The 17,462-nt window shown below is 39.1% G+C and overlaps 1 protein-coding gene across 5 annotated transcripts in view; it reads right to left on the reverse strand.

The window, feature by feature from the left end:
- Positions 1–596: 596 nt before the first annotated feature.
- The window catches only part of ZBTB44 (zinc finger and BTB domain containing 44), a 35,454-nt gene continuing 18,588 nt past the window's right edge, over positions 597–17,462 (reverse strand). For 2 of the 5 annotated variants that reach the window (XM_032202028.1, XM_032202029.1), the window contains exons 2-6: positions 16,196–17,265; positions 11,539–11,623; positions 5,704–5,867; positions 3,094–3,394; positions 597–980 (exon numbers count right to left, since the gene is read on the reverse strand). In XM_032202028.1, the coding sequence (XP_032057919.1) occupies positions 698–980; positions 3,094–3,394; positions 5,704–5,867; positions 11,539–11,623; positions 16,196–17,213 (1,851 nt within the window). In that variant the 5' untranslated portion in view covers positions 17,214–17,265 and the 3' untranslated portion in view covers positions 597–697. The remainder of the gene's footprint in view (positions 981–3,093; positions 3,395–5,703; positions 5,868–11,538; positions 11,624–16,195; positions 17,266–17,462) is intronic. The other 3 variants (XM_032202032.1, XM_032202030.1, XM_032202033.1) reach the window with 3 other exon arrangements.

The raw sequence follows: 17,462 nt of genomic DNA on the forward strand, positions 1-17,462 counted from the left end.
ATCCAGACAGGCTATTTGATCAAGCAGTTTCTAAAAGGACTGGAATATAAGAAGTAGGAATACCTGGCATGACATCACTTGGTTTGTCAAAACTGATTTATCTGAGATGAAAAGGGACAATGTGTTTTTAAGAAGTGTGTGACTGTTAGTTTCAAAAATGCTTACCATTTCCAAGAAAAGGGTTACAGTAAGCGCTTTGAAAAACAGCAGGCACAGTGATAGGAAGTGTCATTTTTTATGCAGAAGATTAAAGCATCCACTCAAAACTAGTCAAAGATGTTCAATAATGATTTCCAATGCATCCTTTTGTTTGTCACTTTAAAAAGGTTTCCTCTGATTTCTTTCCCTTAACCAGAGGGTCTGCAGAAGCAAGAGAAACTTAATGAGCTGTTCTAACTGTGGAAGAAGAAATAGTTAAAGTGATCTGAATCAGTTGTTCTTCTTTAGAAGTGTATCACAGCTTCCATGATGTTCTGACAAGATCTTTTTGTGCATTCAGTCTTAAATATTTTCACAGAAGTGATCATTCAGTCATGAAAAATAATGTAACATCTGTTGCAGTTTTCTGTTTAAAGCGTAGCTTACAAAGTAAAAAAGGGAAAATCTCCCCACTTTTGTTTAAAAAAAAATTAAATTAAAATGTACAGGACCAAACACAGGCACTTTCCAAAGAACAAAAATGAAACCAAACCATGAATTATTCAATAGTAATAGATGACAGCTCCGGTTTCGGAGGGTCACCTGCGGTTGCCTCAGCAGTGGCGTTAGTCTTTGGCTGCTCTGGCACATCTTCTTCCTTCTCTGCCAACCCACCCAGAGACCCCAAGGGGAAAGTGCTTTCACAATTCTGAGTTGACGAGACCTGTGAAATGACAGGCATTTGGACAGAAGAGTTGCTTTCAAAGCCATGCTCCCCTAGCTCATACTGCCCGAGGGTCTCTTCTTGTTCCTGGTTTAAGTAGTCCGGTACTAGGAAGTCACTAGAAGAGGGGCAAAGGACAGAAGAGAAACGTCACTTCTCACACAAACATTGGAGGTATCAGTTTCTTTGCATCAGTTACATCACACAAGCTACATACTGCATTTAATAGAGAGCAAACACTCATTTCACACTGTTCTAAGATCATCACAGCATACTTCACTAAGCACTATAACCTGGTTCTCATTAAAACACACAGAAAATTTTATTCAACAGCATCTATTTTGCATCGCTGTGCATCTGTATTTCTTACACGGTAACTTATTATTTAGGTTGTACCACCTTGATGAGAATGAAAGTTAATGACTGGAACATCAAATGGCACTAAAAAGATCACTGAAAAAAGGGAGCACTCAACCTTTAAAAATAGAAACAAAAATGAGTTCAGCACTGGCAAAAATGTGGGCCTTTTCCACCCCTGAGATAAGATCCACCCAAGAAACAGTAGGAGCACTCAAGAGTGGACAGGCTATAAACAGAAGTTTGAGGCAAGGAAGCACAGGGTCTGCTGCAGGTACAAGGAGGCTTCCAACTACAGTGGTGTTTTGTGACATGGACACATCATACTAGTGTGAAAAGAAAAAGAACTTCATTTCCTCCCCTGATCCACACCATTTTAGTTCCTTCTGGACAACAATTCTAAAACTTACTCTTACCAACTGCTGGTTGAGTGTATCCAAAATCTACCAAACTCTTAAGTAGTATTTGCAGAGCACGAGCAATAAGGAAAATAAATTTTCTTTTCAAATGTTCAGCACTAGAAATGTAACTTTCTACTGAAGCAAGTTATTTTTTTTATATCTATATATGCTTTTTTATGCTTTGCTTCCTTTTTGTAATCCATTTAAAAGCAGTAAACTTATTTCAGTGGCAGCAGCATTCACTGCTTCAAATCCAAATTAACAATCAACTATGCTAACTCTAGTGTTTGTAAATTCAAACTAAAGGCAGGCCTACAGGCAACTAAAAAGCTCATACTTCTCATCTGTTTGATGGCAGCAATAAAGTGCTTACCACAATCATGGCATCATCTCTTAAAGAGTTTTCACTCTAGTTTTGGCGCAAGCCCTATGAACAAGAACTGCGTAAACCCACAGATTTGAAGCACTTGTACTTTTAAACATTGTGCTGGAAAAACAGTGACTGGCTTTCCTGGTTTGTTTTGTAATTCTTTCATCTTACATCACTTCTAAGATAATCAAATAGGAAAAAAATGCTGAAATGTTTTGTAGTGGAAAAAGCATAATGTCTAGAAATCATGAGGGATAGCCTTGTAGATGCTGTAATGTTTACAATATATTTCCTTTGCACTTCTGAAGACAGATGACTCACACACAAAGCTGCACCTTCTCTATAAATTTAAGGGCTATCTTGATCCAATTCCCTCATCCACTCTCCTGTTTTGCTATATCAAATTCCAGTGGTTACAAACATTTATTTAAATAGGAGAGCACAATGCTAGCCTGATATCACAGAACACAGGTAGCACTTTTTAATAGTCCTTAGTGAAGTGCATTTATGAAGCATGCCAAGTCTTCTGGGCCCTGATAAACAATAAATATATAATTGGCTTTTACTATTTCAAGACATCACACCCTGTTACTCTGTTCATTTAGCAATATGTTACTTAGAAAATGAAAAATATAAGAGAAGGTATGGAGTCATGCAATCTTTCCACAATACCTACCAGCAAACAAATACTTAAAATGAAGTCACAGGTCTATTTCTTATGTAAACAAACAGGCTGTGTACAAGACTTTGGATATTACATCATTTACAGAACTCCACAGATAGCAAAGGATAAAATATTGTGGCTTAACACCATTAGCCTGTCCATAGATACTACTGAAAAGAGACATTAAGTAGCCTAGAAGCAGCTTCTGCATATCACTGGATTCTTCAATGCCCTCCCATAGAGTTTATACACTGTAAAACAGATCAGATATAACAGATAGTAGTGCAAGAAATAATGTGACTGGAATTAGCTGACAACCTGATGAGAGGCACAGCAGGCTGCCCTGAAAGCAGGAAAAGATGATTTAGGAAAAAAAGGAAAAAGAAAAAAAAAAAAAAAAAAGCAAGTTTCCCTGTTAGGTTTTTGCTGTGCACCTCACCTGCTCTGGAAGTAGTTTGCTAGCTCTGACGCTTCATGGTTCAAGCTCCTCAGGTGAACGATTAAATTTCCAGAGTTGGTGAACATGGCGCCACATGTTTTGCACTCGTAAATCCGAGGCTTGCGGATAATATGCCGGGAAACCCGCATGTGGTGTTTATATTCCCCGAAGGAAGTGAAAGTGGCACTACATATCTGGCACCGGAAACAGCGTTTACCTTCGTGCTTCAGGCGATGCATCTTTAGCGAGTAAGCTCGGGTGAACTTTTTCCCACAGCGGTCACACTGAAATGGTTTAATGCCTGCAGAAGAGAGAGAAAAAGATGTTCACCTTTTGTAATGAGAGGTCACTGGAAAAATCCTTCCAGATTTCTAACAGCAAAAGGACGGCAACTGTGGCCAGTCACAGAGAAGTACTGGTTTAGGAAGAAACACTCTGGTTAACTTTAAAATGACAAAACAATTAGCACATAGCTGCAATTTCTCAGAACCAGTTGCCAATATATTTCATAACACTGTAACCTGTCTTTAACAGTTACATTTCTTCTTTTTCACACTTTAAAATGAACATAAGCTTCCATGGTCTGGACTATGGCTAAGATCCTGAGCCGCAGCCAAAAAGTATCTGATGCAGCAGTCACCTCAAACCATCTCTGAGTTCCTTTGATCTTGGGAGATTCTTGTGCCAGACTGGTTCCCAACAATGCAATTATCAGACTACCCTTAATTGCAATGTCTTTTTCTTGCTGCCTCTGGCCTCAGAGAAGCGTTCTGGCAGGGGGGACTTTGTGCACAGGGATGCCCCTGTAATGGTGATAAAAGGGTAAAGTAGCAGCCTTTATATTGTGTGGGAACCCTTATATACAAGAATTTTCAGCAACTTTGCATGACAGAGAACTCTCTACGATGGTTTAAGTTCATGCCTCACTTTTTTGTTTTTTCTTGTTTTAATTTAGACATTCTGATACTAGTTCACTTTTCATTTAGTACAGGCACTAATACAACCCTAAGCCATGAGCTCTGCAACATGCTGCAGTGCCAGAGAGTACGTAATCACACCCAAACACAATTATTACAACATAAGACTGAATCACCAAAAAGTTAAGTTTAATAAAAAGTCTGAACTCCAGAAAGTGTAGAAATCCAAACGTGAGGTCAAGAATCTGGAATATGGAGCTCTATTCATAATAGGGCTGTCAAGGAATAAAAAAGGTTTTTTCAAAGGGCTGAATGTGCATCAGTCCGGGCTGCTAATTCCACCAGTCTTTCACTCTGCTTTCCTTATGTTCAAAGTGGGAGCTGAACTTTTAATTGGGGCTTTTATACTGAGAAAGCTGTAGTTAAGGTTACACTGAAACTCCCTGTTAAGCATGTGAAAACAAGTTAATATTCTAGAATATTGTCTTGTGGAGCTGAAACTTTTCATGCTTTTATACTGTTCAAGGGCATCTATTTTCTCAGATAGTTTGAGGAAAATCTCTTCGGCCATTTTGCTTATGTGAAAACACTTTTAATGCTTCCAAGGTCTGAGAGCTTCTTTTGCACACTAATTACTCTAAAACAGCTATTCAAATCTTTTCCAGCTTTGCGCAGGGGCTGCCAATTGACAGGTCAGCCAGAGATGCTTTGCTGAAGCTGTCTGCTGTCAATTATGACTTTAGCAACCTTCTTCAGATAATTTCACAACTGATATGCTCACACAGTTTGCTTTTTTAAATATTAAATGCATATTATTACTGCTAGCCTAAACACAGTCTGGTCATTTTGCCTGACGGTATTTGAAAAATAACTACCAACAGTGAAAAGATTATGTCTTGACATTTGTGGTTGCTCTGCCCTAAAATGGTACAGCATCTGAGTGCAGGTAAGTGTCAATCTCAAACTAGGAGATGCTAAACTGTTTAGTGCAATAACCCTTTAATACTCCCTCCATTCACTAAAATATCAATGCTCTTGATGGACACCGCTGAAAAGTCTTGAAAAATACTGATAGCAAAGACATTAAGTGTTCATAAAAAAAGAATGTAACTGTTTGAGGATCAAAACTCAGAGGAGACATCCATATGCTACCTACTACTACTATCTGTGGTAACTGTATTGGTTATCAAACCAATTCAATTGTCCTGCAATCCTTCCAAAAGTTCTGAGATCCAAAAGCATATGACATTCTTTCAATGCAAAGACATGAGATGGTTCATATTTTTAATGGCTGCAAGTCTCCTCTACAACACAGCAGACAATTATGACATCTAAGAGGAAAAAAATCAATCTACGTCACTTCTTTAGTATAATAAAAAAGCCAAGTATACTTTGAGATTTCACCTCAAATCTTTATAATGAAAATAATTTATTCTGATGACTTTCAGGCAATCAGATTTCTTTCAGTCCACACAAATGCTAATTATCCATGAGCACAGCTATCGGTCAGATCAGATGTATCAAAATAAGCATTCAATGAGACATACCTCTCTACCCAATCTTTCTGAAATCAATTCTCTAGCACCTGGCAGGTGATTAAAAAAAAGAATTTCATTACTGTATTTGCTGCACAGAGAGCAAACCTCTGTGAGTCTATAAATTAGCGATTCTTGCAAGCAGAAACATTTCTTACCTGAGTGGATAAGCATGTGTTGTTTTAAGTTCTGAATGCGAGTGAACCGGACCCCGCAGGTTGGACACTGAAAAGGTCTATCTGGACCATTTGGGCTGGGTCTCTCTGTGCTGCTGGTAGAAGGAGCAATGTAGAGTTGGTAGGGATACTGAACGTTCTCCAAACTACAAAGAAAAAATTCACTGATTTATAAGCAAGCTATAGAAAAAATTAAGAACCCTTGTCCATGGAAATCTGAACCTTGAACATTTGAGAAGGAAAAAAAAAATTGTCCTTTTGTATTTCTGTGGAGATTTATATTTACATCGGAAATGTCTTCCTCTAAAGGGACATGTCTGATCTGCATCTTAAGTTTTATATACACTGACTTTGAAAATCTGAACAGACACAGAGTAACTTCTGTTTCTTTAGGCAACAGGTCTCAACAACAGCTGCAAGCTGAATATAATTTTCCAGGCATGGGCATTTTATCACGCATATCGATGATTTACAAGAAGCCAACAGTCCCTGAGGAAGAATTTAAAGAACTGAGTAAATCGGAAAGAAAAGGATTATTTTGCAGTTTCAGTAATATTTACAAAGGAAATTAAAGCCGATTCATTTTTCATTTCAATTCAAGTTCCATGAACAAACATTAGTATCCACAATTACATATTTCTAAGTTTAAAATATTCATCTAATTAATCAATACGTGCTCCTTGTCTGATTCAATCAGCTCTACCACAATAACTCAAGCGTTGTACTTTAAAAAAAAAAAAAAAAAGAGCACAGACTATATTAAAGGAACAATTTAACTTTCAAAGTAATTCATTTAAAACTGACTAATTGCTCCAACAGAGCCTCTAGCTGCAAACTGTGTTATAATACAAGTCCTCTGGCAAGACATTTGTTTCACCAAAGGGCATAGAGAAATAAAAACAAACGGGCTGGTACAAACAGGGTAACAATAGGAGTTTGTATTTACCTGGGATTCCCCTTTCTTGAGCTTTATGGTCTCTATTTTTTGTCAAATAGACATTTCAGCTTGCTCACAGCCTGATGGCAGATCAGACGTCACTGGCAGCAGGGATCTGCTCTGACCCTGAATCTTCCCTGCTGGTGACAGCTAGCATGGCCAGAACAATGCAATTTTACTCAACTCTTATGTCTTAAACGCGTGGTGAATAAAGAACAATGTCTCCCATTGAAGACAGGCAGAAGGTCTCCCTAGCTGAACTAATCCTTTGGCTGGTACTTCCATCTCCAGCCCACATCACTGGTTTCTCGGCTCAGTTGAATTTGTGGACTTGTAACACACACGGGAACCAAGTGCACAGTTTGCACAACTACATCTGCTTATCTGCCACACAAAAATCTACACGATCTAGGATCCTTTCTTTAAAATCAACACCCTAACTGTAGGTACTCTGGAAATAAGTGTCAGTACAGCTGTAAGAAACGGGTATCTGAATTCTGAGTACAAATGAGGGGTTTCAGCAGCAAAAGTTCCAGTTATAAATTTGTCTGGTGAGAGAGAGCATCAAGCATCTCTTGACATACACAAGATAAGAGCTTGTTGTGGAGTTTGGTAACAGTTTGTAAAACCAATGAGGATTTCTGGCCTTGCATGGAACTGGAGTAATATTCACTCTGAAACTCAGTACCGGGGATTTTTACAGAATTTTCCCCACACGTGAGGAGAATATTACCCCAAAAGCTGTATCTTATCCACAATAATGGAAAAGCTGGGACCAGGGAGCACAAACCAGACACACCAGGTCACCTCATGTATGGTGAGGGCTGAGTAGGCCCCGCGAATGGGCCAAGCCATCTGGGCAGGCCTGGGCTGCACACACACGGCACATTTCTGCTCTAACACAGACTGCCCATCCTGTTATTACAAGCCTCCTGAAAGCTGGGCTATTTTTTTTTTTTAAACTGGACAAGCAATTTCATTGTCCTTCACTTCTTTTTATACACAGTTGTGTCCAAAAGAGCTGTGGAAAAGACAGATACTGGCAAACTTGTTGATCTCTGCTCAAGGGAATATTTACAAGAGGGAAGTTGCCAGCTCATATCCTAGGCCTGACAGAATATAGTTCACTGCCACTCAGGGGTCCAAAAATGATGCCTCACCACATGCATTTGCAACAAAGGAGGTTATTTTCAGGCATAGGTTCTGATTCGTCTAGCCAAATTTCTGCCATAAGCACTGGCACTCCTGCTTCTCTTTGTGAGCACTAGAAAAAGGACAGATTTTACTCAGATGTGGAAACACTGGTTTTATCTCCAGAGCTGGTACAACCATACGCTTTCCAGTTTACCTATGGAAGCTCTATCAGCATACATAATCAAATAGCCAAACTGATTTGGGCCCAAGATGGACAACTTTCCCCTCATCTGATATTTGACAAATATCATGCAATTTGGCTAAGGGGTAAATCCCTTCAAAAAAGGTTTCCTTGTGCTCAGCTGATTGGAGATCTTATAATTAATATTTACACAGCTACGTGCCAACAGAAGTGACAGCTGTGATGCACAGGGCTGCAAAAGGCATCACTGGATGGGCAGCAAGAACTCTTGCTCTTAAATGTACATACAGGTATACACATGTAGTGTGCTCAAACAAGAATTAGGTTTTGTTCTTTGCAACAATATTTAATCTGCTTTACAGAGAACTTCAACTTCTAGTGACATGTTTCTCAGGTCCTTCCTCCCTCATTGTGGCCAAACATGCTTGTGGAGAGGCAAAAGTACATTGTGCTCCTAGAGCTTTCTAGGGAGATACTCAAACACTGCAGAAATTAGGAGCCACTGCTCTCCCTTTGTTTTCAGCTTTCTCGGGCCAGCTCATCCTCAAAGCCTGTACTGGTGCCAGCTTCTCTGCCACTGAAACAGAAACGAGATGTGCTATGGGGACAATCTTCCTAGAAGAAATTTAAAATAAAGATTTGGTTTTCTATTTAAAAACTTCTTAATGAGAAAGGCTGGTTAAAGCAGATAAAAGGCTCTCCAGCTACCAGTGACTGGCATGTTTTTTTTCCATTCTCACATTGCAAGCAGCTGAAATACCTATCAGTCACATAAGAGTGGACCTTAGCACAATGAAGAAATTACATTTAAAACACAATCACATTTTGTCTCCCCTGCTTCTTTTTCCTCATATACACTCAATTTTCCATGACTTTCAATTTGTGATAATGTGGCATTTAACAGCTGAGATTTATCTAACATCTGACAGAATTCCTGTAAGAGCTGAATTAAAAGATAGGTTTAGAATGTTTTAGCTGTAACGCTAAAAGATACGACCTGCAAGTTTTTCTTCTTTTCAGCAACAGATTATACACATATTCAACAATGTAGAACTAAACGCTGATAAATGTAAATGCTGGGATGCTCAGTGAGCCTAAAAATGTCCTCTATTTGTAAATAACAAGTGCTTTAGGAAAATGGGAGTTCTCATTATAATGGATCTCAGAGATCTTTTATAATTGAGCCTTTGCAACTCCTTTGTAAATGCAGCCACAAACTGATACAGAGACTATCTGTTAAATCAGCCAAGGCTGTGTTAGGCATCTTTATTAGAGAAGTGTGTTACAACCCAGAAGTGAAATATCTGAGAAAGAACATAACACATCACTGTGAAACAGTAGCTTTAATATTTACCAGATTCCTGCCTGTCTATTAAACTGACTACAACTGCATGTGACCTGCTGTTTAAAAAACACTGGTTATGGAGGAGAACCGATTTATTATGTTTGTTATTTAACAAAGAAAGTCAAGAGATAAAACATCCTAAAGTCTGAAATATTTACAAGTGTTTCCACAGTGATAAGGACAGTGTATTGGAAGACTTTTAGATTGACTAATCTTTTGCTTTGCTTTATGAAAATAAAATACATACAAACTCAAATATGTATATTTCAATATAAACTCGCATTGTCTAATCACAACTGATTTTGACATTATGAGAGTCTCCACTCATAAAACAATGTACAACAACTGGACTTAAAAGTAAAGGTCCATTAAAAAGCTACCAAACAACAAGTGACGAATTTTTTCTCCATTTGTATGTTTTATTTATCACGTTTCCATTTGATTCATCTAGAGTTACATGTTTGATTATATTAAGAATTCTGTAGTATCTCATTTTATGCACCCAAAACTGTGCACCTGAATTGCTGCACAGTGAATGACAGGCCGTATTTATCTGTTGATATGCCCATCCTGTGCTTGAAATAGGAATTCAGGAGTCCCTTGCTTGAAGGGCTGTCACTGCATTTCGCACGTGCATATGAAAGAAAACTTCTTATGACTTTGAAAGCCTCATTTTACCCATTTAACTGATTCACAAATTAGGTAAAGTCTTGGAACTTTCATTTGAATTTATAAAATAAATCACTTGGCAGAAAATCTTAATTCCACAGTCTAAAATTTTCATAAATTCCCATAACTATTAGTTCCCTTACTGTTATATAAACAACGTGCAAACTCTAGTTCATTTTGCTGATGGTTCTGTTACCCTGAGACTAATTAATTTCAAACTTGAGCGTAAGCTAAGGCAAATATTCTTTCCTTTTCAGCATGAAACAGACCTTTTTTGCAGAATTTTTCAGTGTGTTAAAGAGATTATATGTATATTGAATTTTCTGTGCAGATTGGGTAGAGTTCTGTAATTTTATGGGAATATTCTGAAATAATCCACTGCTGAAAATATGTATGCCACTTGGTTTTAGAATTATAGCTTTAAAAAGGAAGGGATTAGTTCTAATGCAACATGTGCTCCTACTACCAATTCAAACCCAAAGTGCTGGTTATTATTTTTACACTAAGATTTTCTAGCAGATGGATAAAATCTTCTCTGTCATACACAAAATCTTTTACAGGCAGTTATTTTCCCTTCAAATTTAATCCTACAATGGGACAGGTTTCAGATGGAAATGGCAGGAAAGATTTTATGAGCTATGAAAGCGTAGCTCTTCATAGTTATCTCTACAGGGAGTTTCACTTGACACAGTTTCTGGAACAACTCCCAAAGATTCACACTTCTTCCTCAGACCCACTTGTCTAACAAAACACTATGCAAAAGCTAGCTTGTCAATACTTTAAAACTTTTCCTGAGGAACAGAATAGCTATCTATACACCATACTTGACACAAACCACAAAAGCAAAGAAATAAAAGTCAAACCAATCGCGTGCACCCTTGTAAGCATCTTGCAGGTGCGTTGCTTTGCTCCAACAGAACTACCATAGAGCTTCGAGCAAACAGACCCATCTGAGCTCTGCTTTCTTTGCCAGCCTTCCCTTTCAAGGGATTCCCATAATAAAACACTCATCTCAACACAGCAAAAGGCTACTACATGTCTACAATTACCAACACACAGCGTCTTGGTGAAAAGCTACATAGGAAGTTTGGGAGAAAAGACAGAAGGCTGCTCTGTGGCTTAGGACAACAGTAATGTCAGGGGAAGCCACAGCCAGCTATCTCATCTTATTGCTTTTGTGGCTTTACGTCAGCTTCGGCACGCATGCAACCACACCTGTTTCACAACAAAGACTTTTTTTTGATTTGTGAATAAAGAGCAGTGATGAAGAAACAGTAAAAACATGAGTATCTTTCTTCACCAGTGTAGCCTGGAAATAAGACAGGAAATGAAAAGCAACAAGTAAGCAAATTCTGACTTTCATCACCTACATTCTTCTAAAGCATCTGATCCTTCAGGCACTGATTGTACTTTGATCAACACAGAGAATTATATGTACAAACAGCTAAACATTCTGGGATTAAGGCTGGGTAGGTTAATTACAACATACCACTTGCTGCAGAACAGTTTGCACACTACGTTGGTACATACCGATCATCATCATCTGCATGAGCGTTAGTGCCAGAGGTACTTTGGAGTGTGGGTAATCCCTCCGTAACCCCCTCATCTATTGAGCCTAGGCAAAGAAAAAAGGGCAACTTAATGCAAATACGTGTTCAAAAAGGGTTTGGGGGGGGCAGGTAAATACACATACAGCTTGCTTTCCCAAATCTCGGAGAGACACTGCTTCCTGGGTGATGAGATATTAAAATTGTCTTGGGAAAATCATTTAGAAAACCCAGAAGCAACGTGTTCCAATTCAATTTCTCCTCTGCACCGATTAGCTAGTAAACGGACAACTCAATAAAGGGCAAATATTTGGCACACCTAGAAAATGAAAAGAATCTATGTTAAATGCAGCCAGAGTTTATAAAACACATCCAGTACTAACACTGCAAAGCAGAAATGTTATTTTCACCTAAAGGGCATATCTCATCAGATTTCAAGACTTCATGAGCAATACAGTTCAGTTTTTCTACTTTACATGGCTTTTGTGTTCCAAATCTTCCACATACGTATCTATTCAATTGATAATGCCTTCATTTATTGATAAGATGCTGAGACGGGAAGAGCCCCCTGAGAAATTACAAATGCAACACAAAGGAGCCTAAACATCTGTCTGTACGAGAGATGTACACACAAAACCATTGAGAAATTCTGTTCAGAGCACCAACATTTGGACAAGTGGGTTTTAGAAACAGAACCTAAGGTAAATGCAGCACTAAACCAAACCTTTATGACTTTATTCACCTGAAGTGTCTGTTGCTCAGACAGGCCTCTCTCACCACCACTTGAAGTCTGGCATTCAAACCTCGTTTAGGCAAACTAAGCAAGGACATTTGGGCCTGATGTCACCATAACATACAGGGAATTTGGCAGTATAACATTCAAACATTTCTAAGAACTTGTAGATTCCTCCCCCATGACATACCCTTTGATAAAACCATCCTCTGGTTTGATTATGTGCGCCCATTTAGATAAACCGTGTTTTGTTCTCCTGTAAGCTGCGTGCAGGAAGCAGGCTGGATCTCCTCACGTTCCTCCTATTCCTCTGACAATGTCTATGCGTGCAATGCGAGGTGAGAAAACTAAATGACTGAACTCCACCAAATTTCAAAAGGATCAGGGCTGCTGTCATTCCTCTCCAAAACAGGGATTCCCACATTTATGATCAGTAACGTGTAATAACTTGGGAGCGATGCAGAAGAAAATTCGTCTTGCCTCCTCTTCCCTCTGTTGAGACAGAATACTAAGCACTGCTCGAACTTTTCTGAAGCCAAGCAGCCTTTGGGTCTCTACCACTGAATCCCTCTGAGATGACAACAGATGGGAAGGAGATTTTGCTCTTTGCACCTAGGTTCTGAGAATGAGCACAGCTTAGGATAGTGCTCAGAGCTGCTCTTGCTGCTAGGGTAGCTCCAAGACAGAGGTTCATGAGCAGTCTGAATTCGGGAACCCTTCTCTAAAAGCACACTAGGAAAATAAAGCATCATTAGGTCTACAATGACAAGTGTCAGACAAAATGGAAAACCGAAAAGAAACAAAAGCATGGAAAGAAAAGCAGAAAACATGTTTATTTTATCAAAAAGAATGAGAGTACTTTCTCCAGAAAAGGCTCTCCTCCCTATAAAGGACAGAGTGTTCTACAAAACCTTACTGAAGTAAAAGATTATTGTCTTAAAGTACCCAGTGTTACGGCACCAGTGATGGGAGGAAACAAGCATCTCTAGCAGTTTCAAAATAACACTAATAGAATCAAAAATTTTAATTTTGCTATGAACTGACAAACTAGGGTTGGGAAATTTGCAACTCTGCAATCTGTGAAGTTACAAGAGTTAATCCCATTTTGATTGATCCTTCTTTCTCATGCTACGCTTAACTGAAAGTCTACCAAAAAAATAATCCCAATTGCTCCTCGGTTTAATTTTATGCCTTCACCTCTCAAATGGAAACTGTGCTAATAACTTAGAAAAATATCTTCTCATACATAGCTATTGTTGTTACTGTAATGACTTATTTATCGAGGCCCTGCTTCACGTCTCCTTCTGTATTATAAAGTGCCTCCAAATATAATAAATTGCAAATGAATGATTCTGAAATTGTCCAAAGAGTGAAGAAGAGCTTTTTGCAATATCAGAAATAAAGGCAAGAATGCTTTTATACAAATGCGCTATAAAACACTGAGATAAATATATGCAATTATACAAGGAAAATATCTTCAGGAAAGAGAAAGCTGTACTTTAACATATCTTTCTGTCTTCATTTGCTGTTCCTATATTACTGCATGAAGAAATACATCTCTGGGAGGTAAAAAGTGCTCTCTGAGCTACAAAGCATGCCTTATCATATATTTGGTACATAGGAACTGTGCAAAAAATGAGAGCATTGTTTCTCTTTATAGGAAAATGTGAATAAAAACTATTATCAGGATAGTTAATAACGTCATGCAAAGAGCGGTACACATTAATTCAAACGTATTCAACGACAAAGAACAGATTTGCACTTTGAGGATTTGGGGCTGGCTAGTATACTGTTTTTCTCTACGTAGTCCTTTAAGGAAGAACATGCTGTGCTAATATCCTCAATAACAGACATTTCAAGTTTAAACATTATCATCACTAAGATCCTCCGCTCCATGCTGTACAAATGGTCAGCTTGTGACCTTCGTGGTACAAAAACTAGAATAGGAACTAGAAAATGGAAGATTTTCCAGCAAATGTCACGCAGCTTCCAAACAGAAACCTCTTGAAGATGGATGTGCAAAGTTGCTTGTCAACAGAAATCATTTCACAGCTGAGGAAACTGGCTAAAGCAATCTTCAGCAAGAGGAAGATGCAGCAAGGTGCCTGGGTATTACATACAGCATGTTTCAAAAGGAGATTTTATAGCATTGTGGCACCTCTCTTTCTACAACCGATTTCTAATCTCCCATTCTCAGGTCCCAATTCATCCAATCCCATTCTGTGCAGTTTTGCTGACATTTCAAACTCCAAGAGACGCCCTCTGAAAACTTCTGTAGATAATATGCTCCTCATTTGTAATGTAGTTCATTCATTTGATCTGCTTAGATATGATATTTATAGTCTCCTTTCACTTGATATGCTGTTTGTAACTTGCCCTTACCATTATTTGTACTTGTTCTGTTTTGTCTGGGATGGTACAATTATGTTGATGTAATAATTTGCATCTCTGATCATTTGGCCATAACAAGGTCTCCCCTAAGTTCCTACTAAAACGAGTTAAAATCAGAGTCAAATTAAACCTGCTTGAACAAGGACCACTTTTCCTGGAAGCTGCCCAGCAAGCAAACTGTTGCTTTTAATCTGTGCGCTATTTTGGCAAACTACATCCAAAGACTTAGAGGTCCTTAAGTTAAGTTTGCTCCTCAGAAAAGGCAAATGGCATTGCCTTTGGTAAATGAAACATTTTCATTTGGAAAAAGAATTAATGACGCATGATATCAACACATGAACTCTATAAACTGATGAACAGAAACAACAACATCAAGTCTTAAAGGGCTGGACACAGGGAAGATATTTTCATTTCTTTTTAGTGAGTATTACCCGAGATACTTTAACAACACAGACCGTATCTACTGTAAACTTAAAATGGCCAGACCCACTTTCTGCAGAGAAGAAAGTGATACACTGAGCAAAGAAAAAAAAAATTGTGCAGGCTACTAGGCTACATTTATTTACTTTGTTTTAGTTTATTTACTTAATTAACTGACGTAGCCTTTCATGTATACATTACGTGAATGAAGCAGACCAGCACATTCTTCATTCTTATGGTTTTCAAATAAACCAGGCTTTATTAAAAATCTTTCAGTAAACAAACTCTACCAAACACAGGTCAAGCCACTTAACTGAAGGCAAAATAGCTGACTAGGGCAAAATTTTGGTAATTAAACTAGAAATATTGCAAATTGCTGGCCTTCTGACTTACTAAAAGCCATTCAATACATTATGTGCAAAGAGAAAAAAACAACCTTTAAATATTAGCTATTAATAAGCAACAGCCTGCTAGAAAAACCCAAAACTGGCTTCAAATTGTCCTTTACGGAAAAGGTTTCTCTCAGCAATTGGCAGCATTTGAAGAAGCAACTTGAGAACCAAGCCTCACAGAAATGGAAAGATTCTCAGTATTATGACTGTGTGGTTTTGCCTTCGTCTGGGACATTAAGATGACAGTGTTCCACCACTTATTTTGCAAATCTTCTTACAAAGGCTCTCTGTCATGGTTATACAAGATTTTATGTCTGATGCAAAGTACCATTCTGTCCCTCTGTGGCTACAAGCCATAAGTCTTTCAGATTTGGTGTTACAGCGTAACTGGGATCGTGCCTTTTGACACTACTGAAAACAGAATTATTTTTCCCAGCCAAGCAACCAGAAGTAAAAAGGGGCTATCAATCCCTTCTGAATAATCAGGAGGTCTACCAGCAGGCCTACCTTCCTCAGTTGCGTTCCAGTTGTTTAAATAGCTCCAAGTCCTGTCCCTTCACCAGGGTTTATATGTAACATTTCATTAAAAAGGAAAAAAAAAAAAAGCAGTTCCACAAAAATAAAACACAAACACATTTCCTCCAGTAAAATCATGAGTGCACACGCATGCACTTGTACATCTGTAACCCCAGAAACGGCCATACCTATAGAGGAAGATTGTGGGCTGATCAGGAGATCTTCCTGAACTTGCTCGCTTCCTGGGACCGTCTGCTGATCGCTCAGGGAGCTCTGGGACGCGCTAACAGGCTGCGATACCTCCTCATGAACCTCCTCATCACTTAACCTCTCCACTTTGACACGCACGTCTTCCTCGATCACGAGGGGCGAGCTGGCTTTCGTGCTCTCACACGTCACGTAGTCTGCAATTCTTCTGTTGGACTCCGAGGGCCCAGGCATTTCCAAAGTCCTAGAGTTCTCCACCTGCTTCACCTTCTCAGACTGAAGCCTTCGATCAATTCCAAAAGGAAAAGTCCAGGGAAAAGCTAAGGAGGAGTCTACAGGCTGATTTCTGGACTCCGGGTAAGAAGTTGAAGGATTCAGCACTTGAGGGGAACTTGTTTGCGTGTTACACTTGAGGGGGCTCTCAGGAGACATGACGATGTAACTTTTGCGCTTTCTTCGCGACTCTCGGCACACGGGAATGGTTCTTTCTACCACGCTGCACTCCGAAGACACCGGAGACAGGCTGCCGTCTCGCGAAGTGAAATTGCAGTTTGCGCTGTTCTCCTGGCCTGCATCTAGCACCTTCTCTTGCTGGCTGTTGGGCGTATTCCATAAAATGCTCGACTTCATGAACTCCGAGCACGTGCTAGCCACGCTGAACATTTGCATGTAGCTGGCTGCGGCCAACACGTCAATAATGTTTTCGGTATTGATGGACAGTGTTGCCGTGTAAGCGTATTCCAGTAGGGGTATAAAACCAGTCACTGTCACGTGGTGCAGGTCTAACACGCTCTTGCTCTCGTCTTCTGCTTGGCCAACGAGTTTGGATCGGAAGAAGTCGCTGCAGGCTGCCAAAACCACCTTGTGCGCCCTGAAGATTTTGTCCTGGACGCGAATGGTGATGTCACAGAAATGTCCGTCGTTGCGAAGCATGTTCAGCTTTCCAAGCATCTCCTGACTGTGAGCAGGGGAATTATGAGTGAATGTTTTAACACCCATTTTTTCACCTTTCTGCTAGCGTTCCTTCCACATACGAGAGATCACAGGTATCCTAAAACAAAGAGAAGAGCCATCATTTTCATCTCAAAAAGCAAAAGCGAAGTGGTTTTATTTCAGACCCTGCTTGAAGAAAATGCAGTGGAATCCTCTAGGGCCTGGTTTGTTATTTTATTTTTTAGGATCCAGACTGTGCAATGGATTAACTATACAAAAATGCAATTACTCAGTTGTAATTTTCAAAAATGCAGA

This window comes from Aythya fuligula, chromosome 22 (genome assembly GCF_009819795.1).
Source record: "Aythya fuligula isolate bAytFul2 chromosome 22, bAytFul2.pri, whole genome shotgun sequence".
Lineage (NCBI taxonomy): Eukaryota > Metazoa > Chordata > Aves > Anseriformes > Anatidae > Aythya > Aythya fuligula.